The sequence below is a fragment of the Fundulus heteroclitus genome, chromosome 3 (assembly GCF_011125445.2).
Source record: "Fundulus heteroclitus isolate FHET01 chromosome 3, MU-UCD_Fhet_4.1, whole genome shotgun sequence".
NCBI lineage: Eukaryota > Metazoa > Chordata > Actinopteri > Cyprinodontiformes > Fundulidae > Fundulus > Fundulus heteroclitus.
Window position 1 is genome coordinate 7,210,326 of NC_046363.1, and position 18,311 is coordinate 7,228,636.

General features: G+C 43.4%; 1 protein-coding gene across 3 annotated transcripts in view; it reads right to left on the reverse strand.

The window, feature by feature from the left end:
• The window catches only part of oxr1a (oxidation resistance 1a), a 214,533-nt gene that overhangs the window by 79,170 nt on the left and 117,052 nt on the right, over positions 1 to 18,311 (reverse strand). Inside the window, exon 1 of one of the 3 annotated variants that reach the window (XM_036129405.1) lies at positions 7,697 to 8,018. The exons of the other annotated variants lie outside the window; for them this stretch is intronic. Coding sequence (XP_035985298.1) covers positions 7,697 to 7,862 — 166 coding nt within the window. The 5' untranslated portion in view covers positions 7,863 to 8,018. Of the gene's footprint in view, positions 1 to 7,696; positions 8,019 to 18,311 lie in introns of those variants that run through there. 3 annotated transcript variants of the gene reach the window in all.

An 18,311-nucleotide genomic window follows, 5' to 3' on the forward strand; every position in this document is an offset into this window, starting at 1 on the left:
CAAGAGTTGGACTTTTCTTCTTCTTTTCCAACATGCTGTAGTAGACTCCAACAGAACCGACGAGAACACACAGAACCGCTTTCTCTTGCAGTCTATTTTTACTGTAGAAGTTAACGTCTGGTTATTTAATAACAAGCCAGATTTCCGTCAACCGTTCCCAGATCGTCACTGAGCTGACTGAAACCTTAAGCCAAGCCTGTCTGGCCCATCGGGTCAGTGCGTTCAAACCAGTGCATGTGCTCTCTAACATTTTCCATTTAGCAAAGGCAACTTTAGGACAAATACATTTCTTAAAAATCTTATTCATCTGCAAATGACTTTATTCGTTTAGATAGATGGATAGGCACTTATAAATTCCCCAAGGGGAAATTTATTAATAAATAACAAAATGGTATGTAAAAACTCAAACTATGTAAAAAAAAATAACACATTCAGAGGGCATTAAACCATCTAATCTCCCTGGGAACAGAGGATCTTCTCAGCTGCTCAGTTCTGGGTTACTGGGAGCAGAATTTCAGCATTTCTTCTAATGCCTGCAAGTTGCAGATTTGATTTTTAGCTTTTATCGAATAGTCGCTAAATCAAGTCGGCCCCATTCAAACCTAAAGTCAAACAATCAAGGAAATCTAAGCCTATTTACTGCCCCCATAGACGGGAAGTAAGTGGTTTCTTGATCAGTGAGAAGCTAAAACTCCAGCAGCTCCAACAGTGTGGCTTAATAACCACCTGCTGTGTTGTACCAGCTGAAAGGTAGCTGAAGCTGAAGGGGAGCTTGCTGCAGGTGAGAAACCTTCGTTAGATCTTAAGGCTTGCTAGGCCATGTTTGTCATGGATATTTGAAAGTGTCAGACAGACGAGAGTTTGGGAACGGCACCGGTTGAGGTCCAAACTCCGCAAAGTTCTTCTTGGTGGATCAAGGTGGCTCCCTTGTTACTCTGCTATTTTTTTTACAGACTTTCCCCAAAGCTAATTAGCCGACTACACCAAGTTAACTTTTTGAGAGAGAGCGAGAGAGAAAAAGAGAACGAGAGCGATTACCGATTAGGGGTGTGACTGTACACATACTCGCACTGAAAAATATCCGGTACAGCCGTGCCGGTTCGATACGGACATGTACCAAAACAAATACAGCATTGTTTTATATCTGCACACACGGAGAATGTTGATGGGCAGAACTACGCACGTAAAACATAATACAAAAAGGATTTCGGTGCGTACAGAATATGAAGGAAACTACGTCAAAATAAAGAATATTCTGCTAAACAGAACGGGCAACAGTTTCTAACAGGGTGAGGCCAGAGAAAGGGGATTCTCAGAGAGCTTTTTGGGAAGTTTTTACTCCAACCCCAAAACCACCTGCAGGACAGACAAGGTACAGCCAAGATGAACTCAAACACTATTTAACTTAACACAAAAGTTTAATAATGTTTCTCTAATAAGCTTTAAAGAAGTGTTGATCTTTAAAAGAGAGTAAAGATTTTTCTGATAAACTTAGAACAATTTAGTACGTTTTTTTTTATAGTTTAACATGCCATCTGGTTTTCCATGCAGTGTTGCAAGGAGGCCGGTGCCCGTCTCCAGTGGTTGATGGGTGAGAGGCGGGAACGCGCGGCACGACAAGGACACATCCTCAGTCGATCAATGGGCTACCGTTTAACAATTGTGATAAATCATTGCTGTGCACTAACAGCAAATTAAAGCATTGGTTATTGTAATGTGCGATCCATGCAAAATTATAATTATAATAATTATTAACGTATGACATCTTAACATTGTGTTACGTATCCCGCATTGTCCCTTATAAGCAAGCAGAGAGAGAGAGAGAGAGAGAGCTCCAAGTAAAATCCGCCGAAACGGAAACTTCCCACGTAGCCAAGCCGAGGTAAACCTATGAAAAGAATCCATCTGAAAGTAAAATCACTTTGAGGCCCGTTTAGGACTGCGGATTGGATTTCCGCATCTTCAGAGCGAGGGAAATTACTACCTGCATGTTTACTGAGGCGGCGTGCAGAAAGGATGATGAAAGAAAAGCGGTCGAGTCAGTCAGAGCACGTTCTAAATCACTTTCCCCCCCCCGACATCAGCGGTACTCAGTCAGCACACATGCTAACCCCCTTTCAACATGTAAAAAGCCGACGTGGAAATATCTGAAGACGGGCAATTATGGGATGAAGTGTGCAACGTTGCTCAACTTGCAAACATCTGAATGGTTCAGGTTCCCCACAGCACGCCTAACACGCGGCCGTTTCTCTCCTTTCATCGTGCAAACTTCACCGAGCATCGTCCCGGCGACGGGGCAAACCGTCGGCTTTCATTTCCTCGCGGGGAGATGCTGTCTCCTGCAACACGGGGCCCGCGTCAGAGCTCAGAGTTCAAACCTTGGCCACAGATCCGAGAGGCAAGAACAGGTGGTCCCTGCCATTCGCCGGATCCCACAGGGACCCTCGTCTCCAACGCCCCCCCCACACCCCCACCTCCTGACGGAGACATAAACGGTCCTTAAAAGAGTGTCGTAATGACGTCCGGGAAGCGACATGCTAATGCAAACTGCTCAAGGACTTTTTGGAAATTAATGTGATTAAGATCATCCATTACAGCGCTGAGAGCATCAGCAGATTGCGCTTTCTGAATCATGCGGATAATTGCGGAGGAGCCTGTGTCATCTTTGGGCTGAGTGTGAACAGCTACGTATCGGTGGACGCCCTCTGGGCCAGGCTGAACGCCGCGGCGCAGGAGGAGCTCAATGTCAGGAGGATGGGGACAAACCTCCTCTCTCTCCCTCTCTCCCTCGCCCAGGTGCCACTGAATCATCTCTTATTAATGTAAAGTACCGGTGCATAGCGATCCGTTCGGGCGATATCATGGCCTCGGCAGGCAGAAAGGCCCCCCAGTTCAGAGACGTATGAGCATATTCAAAACTTAACCCCTGCTTCACGAGCTAGACAGCAACAGCGCAGCCTGGTAATGTTTCTTTTAGGCTCGTTTCACGCCATTTATGCCATGATCCAACAGTCAGGCCATCAGTTTGGGAGGTTAACGGCAAAGATGAAAGACATGACAAAAGTAACATCTCCTGCACAAACACCTTAAATCTAACCGATGTAGATTTGGCAGCATTATTAACTAGCACTGCAAGGATAAACTTTCTGATAGAAAATAACACAATAATGATCAGAGTAATAATTAGAGGTACTAACAATGATACATTTTATTTAAAAGTGCCTTTCAGGGCCGTGAAGGTCATCCTACGTAAATAGATGCAATAAAAGCTGGCCCAAGTGGCTGGGGAGAGGGACGTCTGGGCCTCCCTACTGAAGCTGCTACCCTCGCGACCCGACCCCGGATAAGAGGAAGAAAATGGATGGACTGGATAACTACATTTAAGGGTACTGTACTTGAAATATAAAAGCCTGCTTAATATGCCATCCAAGCATCCCTTTGTGATTGTGATGCTGCACATAGTGATACTGCAATGACTATTTGATGTGACATACTGAGCACTTCTAATAAAAACCTCCAACCCTTAACACACAATCGCTGGCTTCAATCTGACTTTTGGATTCTCTGCACTGCAAAGTTCTGAGGGCATTCTTTTTGTTTTCTCCATGACAAAAGGTTTCGAATCAATGACTGATTTTGAATGAAATTAGCCAGAATTGGCAGCTCTGCTATTTACCATCCAGCTGAACCAATTCTTCAAGACCTAAGAGAACTTTTTCCTCACCTATATAAAGATCGAATTGGATGCCCAGTGAACAGGACATGTGATCGCAGGTTTTTATTCCCCTCCCCCCCCACAGACTTCCCCAGAATAAAAAGACAAACAGCAAACTGTAAGCATTCCCACAGGTGTGGATTGCTGATCATAGCTGAGACAGGGTGGCTGACGAAGCTGGATCTGCAGCGCCACGCTGTGCAGCGACTCGTGTTCCTGCGACTGCAGGCGTGACGCTTCCCTGTATTTACAAAGCGTTTGCATGACTTTTCATCTCAGTCAAAGTTGCCAATCAGCCTCCAGCTCTGCGCGCCACATGTAAAGCTGCAGGGAACGGCAAACGGGCACTGCCGTCTCTGCCTCTCGTCCGGTCCGGATCGACCCAACTCTCCTTTTCCAACGGACCACAACGTTTGACGAGTTCCCGGCAAACCGGCTCAACGCCCGAGGCCGTCCGGCTGGAGATCTGCAGGAGGCTTCACAGATTTTAGCTACAGCTGATTAATCGAGCAAACCTTCCAAATCACTTGCAGTATTTTGATCCTCTGCATGAAAGTAAGAAAAAAGAAAGAAGAGATATGTTACAATAAAGCAGTGCTGGAATACAGTCCATTATGGTAAAATGGTGAATGGCTTGTACTTGTACAGCGCTTTTACTAGTCTGACGACCCCTAAGCTCTTTACACTACAATCAGTCATTCACCCATTCACACCCTGACGGCGGTGAGCTATGTTAGTAGCCACAGCTGCCCTGGGGCAGACTGACAGACTGCATAACTCACTTAACCGGCTCTGTGCCCCACCTCGTCCGTAATATCCTTTTTAACCTCTGCTACCCAACTTCTCCTCTAGTCGGTCACATTTGTTCCCTCTTAGTGGGGCGCAGTGGCCGACAGCACGGCAGCAGGCCCAGGGACCGCTAATGAACCCCGCTGCCGTCAGTGGTCGTTTCAAGAGTAGCAGAGCATGCATCTGATTAATCTGTGTCCTAATTAGATCCAACAGTTAACCTGTCCGCCGCAGAGCCCTGAAGCCCGACGTCTCTGCTTGAGCTGAGCACCAACACGCCCCCCCCCCCCCCCCCCTTCTTCCAGGTACTTCAGAATGAGCCCTTACCCTGCGAGTTTTCACAGCAGCCAGTTAATGGCGACTAATGGAGCATTGTACTCCCACAGATCCACGAGCTCTTTACGTCTTTCACTTCAATAAACACCAGATTCTCTCATTTTGACTCGAAGTTAACAAAAGGCGCTCGTGGCTCACACCAGTAAAAGAAGCGTGGGAGGCCAAGCAGAAAGAGGGCGGGACGAGGAGACGCTCCCTTCATGTGACCAAGCCTCAAGCACACGCCTGTGCACCGGCTGGAGAGCGGACTGCTGATGTGAAATATTTGGAATGCCCGTACAGTTACACGCCAGGCGGCCTCGAAACAAAGCAGAGGGGCACGGTCAGACCACAGAGGACAGGAGCCCCGTCAGTCTGCTCCTCCATTAGCCGCAGTTTAAGCCCAGTACACTAAACAGGAAAGCACCGGTGGAGACTTCCAGCGCAAGAGCCAAGCACTGTGCAGGAGGTCGGTCTCAGAATGCCTGCAACAGCAGCAAACTGCATTTAAGGCCCGAACGCTTATTTGCCGGATAACGTAAAAGGGAAAAATGTTTAAAAGTGGCCCAGAGGTGACAAAAAGCAGTGGGCTTTAGCTCAGCAGAAACTCCAGTTTTATCTTTGCAGGGCTACTTAGCGCCACTGACCTTTTTTACTGAAACGTTATGGATTTGCTGAATTAAAAGCCCATGCTTGAGCTCACAGAGCCACCAGCTGAGAGCACAGAGTCGCCGCCGATTCAGAGCCGTGCAGAGGCGCTGCAGCTCATGCATGTACACTTTTATTACCCACTGATAAACAAGGTCCCCCCCATCCTTTGAGTTATTGTCCCCCCGTCCCCATCAAATCAACCTGGCTACTGCTAGGGAGATCAAGAGATTTGACAAATGTTTTTCTGTGGTATCTCCACCGATCTGCAACAGTAATAAACAGGCATGGTGTGCTATTCCGTGCATGAAACTTTGTAGATTAGTGGTTTGATTATTTGCTCTGAAGTCGGTATGTTGTTCACCACAAACCTTTCCTGCCAACAAGTGCAAAAACTTATGGCAACCGCTGATGCACTTCCGCTTTGGCTAAAGAGTCCTTGCTCTATAACTTATAGGGTATGTAGGTTTCTTATAGGCTATCAGGGTTTTCGCACAGAGCCCGTTTACATGTTGGAATATTTTGGTTACATCTTGGTATTTTTTCTTTAGCATTTTTATCCCTTCAGTAGCACATTATTCAGTGACCAATTATGGTACTTAGCAAGGATAGCGTAATTATGTTGTTATTCAATGAATTAGATTGTTAAATCTTCCTTTATTTCAGTAAGTTCCATAGCAGAAACATATGGATTAACACAGACTGATCATGGTTTAACGCCTTTATTTCTGTTAAGTGTGAATTTTTTTCTACCTGCAGCTGATAAGAAGACAGCATTTAGGATTAGAATTTTGCATCAGACCAAAAAAACAATCTTTCATGCATAAATGGGGGCTTAATGAAAACTACGATTGGCCTTTTTTTCAAAAGTTAACCTTTATCTGACAGATTACCCCCCCCCTTACAAATGCATATTAAAATGTATTGAATATGACTGCATATATGTATATATCAATACAACAGATTTTTTTCCCCACTTTCTCTTCGCAGCAAAGCAAGACGATTTGGCTCGCTCTTTAAAATTGTTTACCACTACAACGCAGATTTGGGTGCACCCATGTCTGCTTCTGAGTAAAAACTGAAGGACATTTGTGGTCCTATTACCTCCCCCTAAGGATAATAATGCAAAAAAAAAAGGAACCTAAATGAGCTGCAGGCTCTTCCATACAGTTGGTAGCTTTGATCAGACAGAAAACGAAGGAAGTACAAGATTTAACCTATTGCAGCATCACAGCGGTGTCCCTAAAGTGCATTAAAGTAATGCCTGCTGCATGCATACACGTGACCAAGAAACTGGGGGAGTTCTTCGTGTATAATGAATATATATAATGAATAGTTGGTTTTAGTTGATGACCAGCTGATCACAGAGCTGTGCAAATCACGGAAAAAACAAAACAAAAAACAGTCAATTTGTGGTCGATTGATTGAAGCATCCTTTGTGGAGACGACAACAGAGGTGGTAGTGAAATAGGGAATCAGAGAATGACAAGAGTGCACCGAAGATGATTTCTGGTGAAAAAATATATACAATAACGCACAGAAACGGATGAAATAGTAGCTCACCCCCTTCATTGTGGGACAGACAGCACCAGAATACAAGTTACAGAAAGATTATGTATTGTTTTTACTCAATTAGTCATGGTGTTCTAGACCCCCCCCCCCTTTAACTTTGAGCACATGGCCCTATTAAAACTCTGCACGGCCCTGCTGCAACCAGCGCTACAACTCTAGCACGTCCACATCCAGTAATTATGTCCAGTCATGTTTACTAGACTAAAATACGCTGAAAAATGTGCATTTCAAAATCTGCACGAACGCCATTAGCAGGCAGGCCTGGCTTTTCTGTGCAGAGTTGACTGACCAGGCTGAGGGCTTGTTGTCATGGGTTTAACTTTTAAAACCTGCAGGTTTTAAAACCTTCGTCAGCCTCATGGCAGACAGCAGCAGGCCACAGGATCTGAGCTTACAAGTGAAAGGAAAGAAATAAAGAAAGTCACTGGTGGGGCGCCAGATTGTTCCCAATGCGGGGAAACGGCTCTTTAACCTGGTGCCGAAAGACTTCAGCACTTTGCCGAAGTTTTACCCTCTAGGTGCCTTCAGGGGCAACAAACTGTGCCTGAAAGGGGGACGATAGCTGGTGCAAGACAAGCCAAACTATAACTATATAGACCATTTCCTTCGCGTTTCGTCCTCTCTGCCCACTAGCATAGCTCGACCCTGCAGACCGACCTGGCTCGCGCTGGAGGAGGAGGGCGTGTTTGTCTCCGTGCGGCGGCGGCAGCGGCGGCGGCGGCAGCGGGGCGCTCTCCTGTCCGTGTCCCGGCCACAGTCTCTGGGAGATGGCGTCCCTGACAGCTCTGGCCCCGCTGCCGGTGACGGAAAATATGAAGTCCATTGCAGCAGTCTGGGGGGCCGCGGCGGCTTCAAGGCGTTTTCGCACCGGGCCACATGGCAGTGAACGCCCCGTCACGGCAGGGCCGACTCCGAGCGCGCGCTGTCAGAAGGCATTCCGCAACAGGAACTGTTCAAAACACAGGGCAACTTTTTTTTTTTTTTTTCCCCCAACAGACCGCCTCCCCCCGGCCCGCAGAAAAAGTGACAGCTGTGAAAGTATCGCTAGTTCTCTCTTCGCACCGATCAGAAGGGAAACCTTCATAGAGCCTAAAAATAAATTGAAGCAGACCTCACCGCAGCAAACCTCTCTAAATGTCGATATGAGCGTTCACACAGCTGCTCCATGCAGCCTGCAGTTTCAGGGTCTCAATAACCGGGCCTACCAGATTGTAGAAGTAAACAAACCACAGCTAAAGCGTTTTATTTGGGTCCAGGACTCCAGCTGAGCAGCTAGCTTTAAAATGAGTAATAATGATGTTATTATTCACTTTTCAAACAGGGAATCAGTTTTGACTGTAGGCCTACTACTATTTCTTGAAGGTAGAAACTGCCAGACGCAGTGACGTTTCAGGGAGGTTGAGAGAAGAAACCTCAATAAATAAAACCAAGTTATGCAATATTAATCTGGAAGGAGTTGCTTTTAGTAGTAGATAACGTTTGTAAGTGTATTTTAATTTGGTTTGATTTTTAAAATCATTAAAAAAAGTTACCTGTAGTTTATTCTGTTAATCTGAAATAATTTGGGTAAGATAAAAATTAAGCATATGTCATTCTGACAGCGTATGCTGTTCTGATGGAACACCGGCCCTTCTTGCTGTTCTTCTTTCAAAGAAGAAATCGTGGCTTCTGACGCGTGCGTCCTCCTGCGCTGCCATGTTTATGTTGGTTCGCCGTGTCTCGCCATTAAACCGTAATACTGCATTGTGATTGGCCCGAACCGTCTTTTGGTTCGGTCACAAACGGTTGAAGTGGGAGCGCGGTACAAAATGGATTCTCGTGTGTTTGTGAACGCACAAATACTGAGAGAATTCAGCTTACAGGCTAAGCTATAAAAACTCTAAATGAATCATGATGCACTGGCGTAATAAACAGTGTTCAACCTTCCCTGTTTGGGCCAAAGTTTAGCTTTAGAGACAATAGTGTTTACTGACTGAAACAGACAGGCATGGTGAATATACTGCTTTTCCCGACCTTTGACTGATACCGCTCAGTTTAGTTACTTTTTGGCATTTTTCTATCCGACCAGAAATTCCACTATACTCTAAATAGTGATTAACTCTCATTCTCCACTCAGGCAATGAGATTATTTCTTAATTCTTCTCTCCGGTGTTGACCAAAGTGGCTGTGATGATATTGGCGGTGTTTCAGGTGTGGATTGGGCTCGTTGGAGGGAACGTTTTGTCTGCCCATACTTTTTTCCATCAGCGGGAGTGGGTGATGCCAGCTGTTCTACAGGAAACCTGGTTAGGACTTGAAAATGATCTGAATGTATAGCAATGACCAGAGAGCATGGTTCTTATGACTTTGCTTCAAATGATTTCGGGGGACCTTTGGCTATGAACCTGAGCTTTTCTAGTAAGGCCTGGCTCTCTTCACATACCGCCTCTCCATGTTACAAACTTCTCAGGGTATCCACAGTCTTCTCACGTGTTTGTCTGCAAGTATTTTCATACAAGTAAACATTTATAATGGAGGAATTTGACTAATAAAAGACGGGCGAAAATAATGCCATGACATTCTGTAATTCTGTAATGAAAATGTCTAAAGGGAGTTTGATTAATTTCACAGGAAGTTTTTATCTTTAACTATGTTGCCATTGTTCCGTTTGTACAGCGGTCTACAGTCTAGAACCTAGGAACAGTGCAGTTTTATGCTGCATATCATTATAAACCCAGTATATGGATATGGATCTTTAACTTTGTTGCCCAGAGACAAACTTTAGTAATGTTCTTTTTTTTAATAGCTTTCCACATTTAACTGGAATGTATAACGAGTCGGAGAGTTAGCTCTGTTTATGTGCCGCATCTCTTGGTGCGCGCTCATATCGACGTGCAACAACTACGGATTTAATTCTCTACACTTGTGATGGCATGTTGCACTAAAGTGAATCAAATCCACCTTACAAGCATTCAAATGAACCATAACAGCCGCATTTAGAACCTACAAGTACATCTAAAAAAAGATTAAATTGTAGTGAAAAAGCTTTTTATTACTCATTTTAGAAAGGGAAACTAACAATAACAAGTAGATTCATTATACAGAGTCTTTATTTATTGGAATTTTGATGATTATGGCTCACAGCTAACGAAGCCATAACTCATGGGCCACACCTCTACGGAGAGTGACGACACCAGTGACATGTCAGCTGGCGTGGCAAGGGGCAAATGGAAATGATAAATGAAGGAACACAAAATGAAGACGGGACGGGGAAAAAGTGATGGACTGAAGGGTGTGATGCAGGCACAGCTGATGAACTTGGAAACCTTAAATATGTTATTCATCCTGAGGCAGACCTGCCATGCTGCAAATGGAGCCTCTGGCAAACTTAGAAAATTGACCACACTGATGGAGCCGACACTATTCAAGCAGTTGGTAACTTAAAAATCATAGAAACTGGGAGCAGTTTTTTTTTTCCTTTTTCTTTCAGGGAATACTCTAATAGGAATAATGCCACAAAGTCATCTGTTATATTTGTAGATGTCCAGATGAAGCTGAAGCAGCTGGTACAGCAGCCAGCACTGCGCTTGTTTAAGGAGGGCTACATATATGTGATAGTGCGCCATCTGCTGACCATCTAGGGTACTGTGGGGTCTGGTTTCTGTAAGAAAAAAGATGCAGCTCATGTGAGAAAAAGCAACTTTCATGATTTTAAAAGACGAAGGTAACATAGTAAAAATATTTTTAGGTTTTCTGAACCCTGGTCTGACCTTTGTTCACTGTGTGTTGATTCTAATGACAGACTATTAAAATTTATTAATTAAATAATTAACTTATTACTTGTTTAGTCTGTAACAGTTTAAAGACTGGATCGCCACAATTCTTAAGATCCTAAATGATGAAATGGTTATCATAAAAATGTCAGCTGAATATATGAAGCACATAATGAAGAGTCATTTTGATTCGTCAAAGTGCCTGGCAGCTCATTGTTCCACCTTAAAGTAGAACAGAGGTTCCAACAGTACCTGGCCAACATTTGATCGTATTACCACCACAAGTTTAATTGTATTGCAAAAGGATTTTCATGTAATAGACCAAAACAAAGTAGTAAATAATTATAAAGTGAAAGGAAAATTATACAATTTTTGAAAATGTTTTACAATCAAAAATCTGAACATGGTATACATTTGCATTTAGCTCGGGCATCACTCAACCATCTGTGAACCTCGTATTTGGCCATAATTCATACGAGTATGCTTCAACTAAACCAACTCCCTGTTCTGGTTGCAGCTGAGGATCCCCACAGCATCCCCACCCCTACTGTGGGTCTCTGCAGCTCCTCCAGAGTTACCTTTTTGGCTGCTTATCTCATTAACACTCGGGGAAGGTTTGCAGTTGCAGCATACTCTTTCCATTTTTGGATGAAGGACTGAACAGTTAGATATGTTCAAAGGTGGGGTGTTGTTTTCTATCCTAAAGTTCACCACACAGGTAGACTCTCTTCACTCATCTGCACTAGATTTTGTCTGAGGTAGCAGAAGGGAAAGGTGCATGCCACACTTTTCAGATCTAAGAAAAAAAGAAAAAAAGAAAAAAAACATTTAAAAACGTGCGTTTACTTTCACTTCAAAATCACACCTTACTTTGTGTTGTTAACTGCATAAAGTCTCAATTAAACACATTTAAATTTATGATTAAGCTGTGATAAAAGGTGTAAAGGTCCAAGGGGTGTGAATACTTTTGCAAAGCACTCCACATGCAGGTAGCATCAGTGGTAAAAGCCTCCACTGAAACCTCAACGCCCCGAACACAAGCAGCTTTACACTGATTAAAGAGGCACCTGGTAGGTTTTAGGAGGATTTAATCTAACTAGCTCTTCCCTTCCTGACTGTCAGCAGTCCTGCCGGGGCACTTGGCATCGTGTTCAGCCGGGTCCCTGTCGGACTCCCAAAAAGTCACTGTGTCGCTGTACTGCTGCACAAAGCGGCCATCAAACCCATCCTCAGGTTCCTCGGAGAGGCTGGACCGCTGCTCCCTCCGCCGGCTTAGAAACACACAGCGGTAGGAGTGCACTTCCAAACAATAACCGTCTACTTATACAGAACTGTTTCCTCTAAGAACACCTTCACCCTTTAATTAAGCTGGAGTGTGACCAAAGAGGAAAAAGGAAAGAATTCCCTCTGTGCTCATCCAACTACATGAGCATCACTGCATGGAGATTACATAAGTGACTTTGTTCTACTTAAGCCAGCATGTTTGATGTGGGGCTTTCCTGTTTTTTTTCCCTCTCTTTTTTTTTTTAAAAGAGGTAATTAAAAGAGACTGATGAGCAAAGCAGTTAACTGGCATTTATAGCAGTGTTTTGTCTTTCTGAATCTCTAAATTATTTGTGAGAGGCAGGTTGGTCCTTGCTGTGGGAGCTTTTTTTTTTTAACACCCTTTAGAGATGCAGCATTATTTCTGCCTGTGTTTACACTGCATTCATAATTTAAATCACCACCTCTTATTAATTTCCAAACAAGATCAGTTACAGATGCAGTGTTAAGAGGAGAATTATGGCGATTAAACCTCCAAAACAATTTCTTTTTGAGTCAAAAGTCAGTTTTTTTTATTCTTGTAAATAATCTGTTGATGCCCCTTTTTCATAAATATATTTATGCGTTTTGCAAAAACCTTTTACATTTTTTGAGTTGGCTAATTTTCTAAAAATTGCATTTGTTTGGGCATGTGATATGGTGACGCAGGGTGTTTAACCGAATCAGGAAAGCAATGCCCGAGGGGTGGTCGTTTTTTCACTGCATTGAAAAGTTAAGGAAATATAAAGAATATATAAATGTTGGTAAGTATGAGTCATCAGCCATAACACCAACACTGATATTGGCTATCGAAATTGGACCAAATTTTCATTTCAGTGCATCCCTAACCAAAGGTATTCAAATTCTGAGATGGGATGTGGCGTGATTTATCAACACCAAATTGTACATAAACTGCGACAAGACAGTATTAGGCATGGGCAAATAAGATATTTTTACCATAACCTTAAGTAAAACACCCACACATTTAATATAATAATATTGAAGTAAAATCTTTAACAAGATTTAATCACTTTGCGCTTCTCCAGTTTCTACATCATGGCTCTTGTGGGTTTCGCAACAAAGAATATTCTTAGTTAGCCAAATACGGCTGTCTTGAATGCATGGGGAAAGTGTAGTAGCCTTCAGTCAGCCAGCTGAGCAGTGGTGTGCAGAAAAAGGCAGGATAAGGGTAGCTCCGCACTACTCTATGCAAGAAAAAAAAAGCAACAAAAGTTTCTGCCCACTGCAGCAATTCTCTCTGGCATCTAATTTAAATTACTCTGGACCATAGGGATACTATAAGGCTATTGTTTTGAGGTTTTGAAACTTATTTCATCTTTTCAAAGCCACAGACTACCTTGATTCCAGTAAACGATTCACGCCAAGCTATTATACATACAGTTGGAATAAGTCCCATGGGCCACACGTACAGTAACCATTTCTGGGCCAGATCTACAGGAGCTTTTGATAAATGAGGCTCATTGAGTGTAATTGTCTGTGTTATGTCTCAGAAGAAATGCACCATGTGAGTGAGAGCTTATGCAAATAAAAGCGCCATAATGACAGGGCAGAAAAGAGAGTTGATGCACCACCAGGTTGTAATTTGAGCAAAGCACAATCTATTTAAAGAAAGATCATGTTGGGGTAGCAGTATAACAAAAAAATCTGGTGTTTGCTGGGGTGAGCAGACAACCTTAGAGCGGCGGTGGAGGTGTGCGGGGGCGTTACAATCAAATACAAAGTAGGCCAGAAATAAAAACTGACTGAATCGGAGTTGATATTTATTCAGAAAATGTCAAGAATACGTTTTTCATTTGCTTCAGATCTGACAATATTCTTTTTTCATATGGAATCAAGCAAAGCTTTATACTATAACCCCGTGTAAAAATCCAACATAAAAATATATTTGTGGCATTTGTGTCTCAGATAAGTATTAAAATAATATATATGGCAATATTTTTAATCTTCCACCTTAAACCTCCATGGTAACATTTTGTTTTACTGACCAATAATATTTTCCTTCAATGGACCATCCAACCATTCCAGTTCATTCCATTGAGTTGCCAGGAAACATTCATTTTAGCTCAGCTTTCTACACTATCAAGCTGCTCTGATGCGCACTGGGCCAACACAGATACCTCTCCCCGTCTACCGATGTGACCGGTAGTAGCATGAGGTCGCAAATGAATGCCATCAGAGGACGGGGCCTTCTTCATCCTGACTGACACGCGGACACACCAGCAGAGAATTCTGGGATTTGCAGTACAAATCCACCAGCGGGTCAGCTCTGGTAGACAGCTGGCATGATCTTGTGGGCGAAATATAACAAAATATTATTAAACTGTAGGCCACATAAGGCCTGTATGACACGTGCGCCTTAGAGGGTCCTCTACACCAGCCTTTATCATCTGCTAAACGAAGAGGCAAGAGAAAAAAAAAATGTTAATCCCGGTTAACAGATACAGTTACATAAGCAGGGCCCATCATATGTGTGCATTGGAATGGTTTATATTAACATGCAAACATACAGGTACATTACGCAGGAACAAGTTCTCACACAATCCCAATCTGCTGTTTTACAGCTGAAATGAGCAGGATATAAACGCAGCAGAGTTCACTCACGCGGCACAAATGTGCCTGCTGGCAAACACAAACAAGCCTTTCAGTGTGTTCTGTTTAGGGGCTTTGAGGAGGTACGGGAGGACGGCTTCAGACAGTCATCGCTCGTCGTGACAAATGTTGGGTGGCATTTCTGGAAGCATCTATGCAGCCAGAGCATAAACACCGAGCATACATTGTTTTGAATTTCACCAGCGTTCTGCCCCATTATCCCGCAGCTCGTACGAGATGACGACCAATAAAGAGTGTCTGCTGGCAGGAGGAATCGGGAGGAGGCGCCCGCACAATAGCAGCAATCACAGGTGTTAAACAGCCCTTGTCAGAAAATCCCACCCTCTCTCAGGCTTCACCTCTCAAAACAGCCTGTCAACACTACAACAGATGAGTATGTTTTTCATGCTGGCAGCAGCACCCAAATATTCATGAGTGGGTAACATGAATCGACTGTGCTGTGGTGCCTGCTAAGACCACAACAATGCCAAGCTGAATCACTGGATTATCTGGAGACAGAGGCCGGTTTCATTTTTCCAGTTCATAAATCTGACTGCCATCACTCAAACTTGCTCCATCTAGTCATTGTTTCACAAGAAAAACAGACATTGTTGAACTTTCACCACCTTGCATTTTAATGCTTTTGTGAGCAGCGCTCAGGCAGTTTGGCCCATGAGTCATAACCCAACAGCACCACTGATTGTGAAATCATTTATCTCGGCTCCAAGTGTGCAGGCCTGATGAACAAAGGATGATTCAAAGGAAGAACATTTATTTGCTTGTCACAAACTCCATCAGAGACAATAGAGGCCCGAGTTTTCATGTTAAATCCTATATGGTATGTGTTGTGCCAGGATATTAAGGCCATGATGAGGGAATTAATGAAGTCAGATTGAATTCTGAACATGTACCATGGGGGAGGAACCCTTCTCAGCAGGGTCCATGCTACAAACCACTGCACCATAGACAAAGGTCAGAGCACTTCTGACCAGACCCTCAGACCACTTCTTCCTGGAGCACTCCAGGACAAAGCTACTTCTTCACCTTGTTCTGCCTGGGTCAAAGGAGGAGGGAGGCTGGCTTGAGAACAGCTAGGACCATGCGGGCCTCAAGGCCCCAAAAGCCCACAAACTGCACAGAACAGGCGTTCTGTGAAACTCATCTGCCTGCTTCAACGGAATGACGAAGGGGGGAGGAAAATCTCGTCCTCTGCGGAGCGGATGACCTGATTGAATTCGGAAAATCATCGACCCGACCGAAGCTAAGTTGCACTCTGACTTCTGCGCAAACCAGCCGCGAAGTACAGAATGCTGAAACAGCTTTGTTTATTTTTGTCAGCTGTTGCAGGAAAGCGGACTCGAGACGGCGCGGATAGGTCGCCTTCCCTCTCCCTACAAGCTGAGAGATCCGAGACGCTGCAGGGCCTCCAAGCTGCCTGACCACGCTGTGGGTTAGCTCATAGCTGCAGAGCCGTAGGCTAGCCTGCTGCTGAAAGACCAACGATTTTCCCTGCTTTTCAGTGCTCCTTCCTTGGATGGCCAAAGTAGACCGAACTCACACGAGGCACCGACAGGTTGGACAGACAGACCCAAAGGGAAAGATTAAATGGTCATTGGGAAATGTTTGTGTAAGGCGTTCACATGGTGTCTTTAAACAAAGAGGCTAACGGAATTAGCTCATAATAGCATCCTGTTCCATGGCATTGCTGTTATGGTTCAAATGTGTTTTATGGTTATAACAAACATTATCTCCACAGGGGTGTCATACATTGATGGGCTATTAATGTTTATGTTATCCGGCCACTCATTATGACTAAAATAAAAGCCGAAGCTAGCCAAAATGCTATTTAGCGCCTGGTTACATCCGGTTCCTGACTTTCAAAAAGGAGCTCGTTTTAAAGCATAAGGCTTGTTTGTTTCGCTCCACTGTCGTTTGATAGTGCTATGAGCATTATTCCCACATTAACATGGAATATTAATGTCGATTTAAAGGCGTTTTGGTTAACTTTAGGATTAACCAATTTTAGCGACCGATCGCTACAACGACCCCTAGTTAAGTTTCACTAGCCTAGTAGACAGGATTTGTTAATTGGAATTATAGTGTTAATTCAGATAAACAGCATTATATAGTGATGTTCTCTGGATGTTCATTTTATTTCTGTTATTACACTCTTGAATTTGAAGAGTTGTCTCTCCTTGATTCTATGTGTGTGCAGAGTTTGCTGTTAAAACATTGCTAGTGCTCAAATTCATCCCTTTCAACCATTGTCAATATCAGCTTAAGACCTCATTATCACCAGACAATACTTAACAGACGGTTATTTATGAAACATTAAATACCTTTAAACAGTGTATAATTGCACAGTAGTATGTAAGCAGGGGTGGCCTGCCAGGAGAAAGTCCTCTCTCTAGAGAATATCGGAGTAACTTTGTATCCAGAAAACACCATTCTGGAGGTATGAATGAAGATATGTTTGGTTTCTGTTGTTAGAGACGTCATGTTTCTATAATATTTCCAATCTGTTTTCCTTTTTGTAGATTTCAGACATTTTAAATGATTTTTGTGTCTACTTAGTTCTGAACTGCATTTTCTGTAAACTTTTGGTTGCTAGCCACTGCTCATGTTTACTATGATGACCAATAATCCTAATATAGATTTAAAAAGGTGTACCGTGAACAAAACCTCACCCCTTTGAGTGCTTTAGACTTTCTACGTAGAAATGAAAGCAGCACCACATAACTTTAAACCTGGAAGTTAAAGATCTAGCACCCCTGAAGACCACTGGAAACACTGCACTGTCGTAAAATGAAACAGTTTCCCTCCGTGTTTTGGAATCTGATAGCAGACCACTTTGGACCACCAGATTGAGAAGTCATGGAGTTACTAGTAAAGACAAGGCCATATAATCACCACTCTAGGTTAAATCCTACATCAGAGAACCAAAAATAGGTTTGATCAGGTAAGTGTCATATCTGCTTTGTTGCCTAACAACAACTTTTAGCCAGGTAGCTTTGCATTTAGCTCCTGCAAAACTAAAAAATGTATTCTTTATACAACAGGCAAAAAGATAACTTACCAGTCTGATAACACAAAAAGAGAATGGGTCTTACATCCTGATTGCTCTTTCATCAAACACCAAGGAGTAAGTTCTTATGCAAGACCCACTCTTGTTTTTCCTCTGGAATTTCCCTGTCTCACTTTCTCTGTTTGGTCTCCTCATAGTTTTCTCTTTTTGCTTTCCTCGGCTGTGACAAACATTGACTTGAGGAGAAAAGTAGAAGCAAGCAAGGATAGCTCTCATGACTAAGGGGAGCTCAGACTGCCGTAAAGCAACGCTTTAGGTCACAAGACCCATTCAGCAATGGATTCGACCCTCTTAAGTTACACAGTCGAGTTTTTGAGAAGGGCAGCTTGTTTTGTTTATGAAAAGTGCTTTATAAATAAACTCGTGTTGCCTTGCACTGAGCATCCATATGCCATATATTGACGAATATATCTCAAATTAAGCTAATACTTACACGGTGTGGCTAGTGAACTATCTTTTTTGGCCTTGAGTTTACCTTATCGATTGGTTGTCCCACATGTCAATCATTGTGAAGTGCTCATGT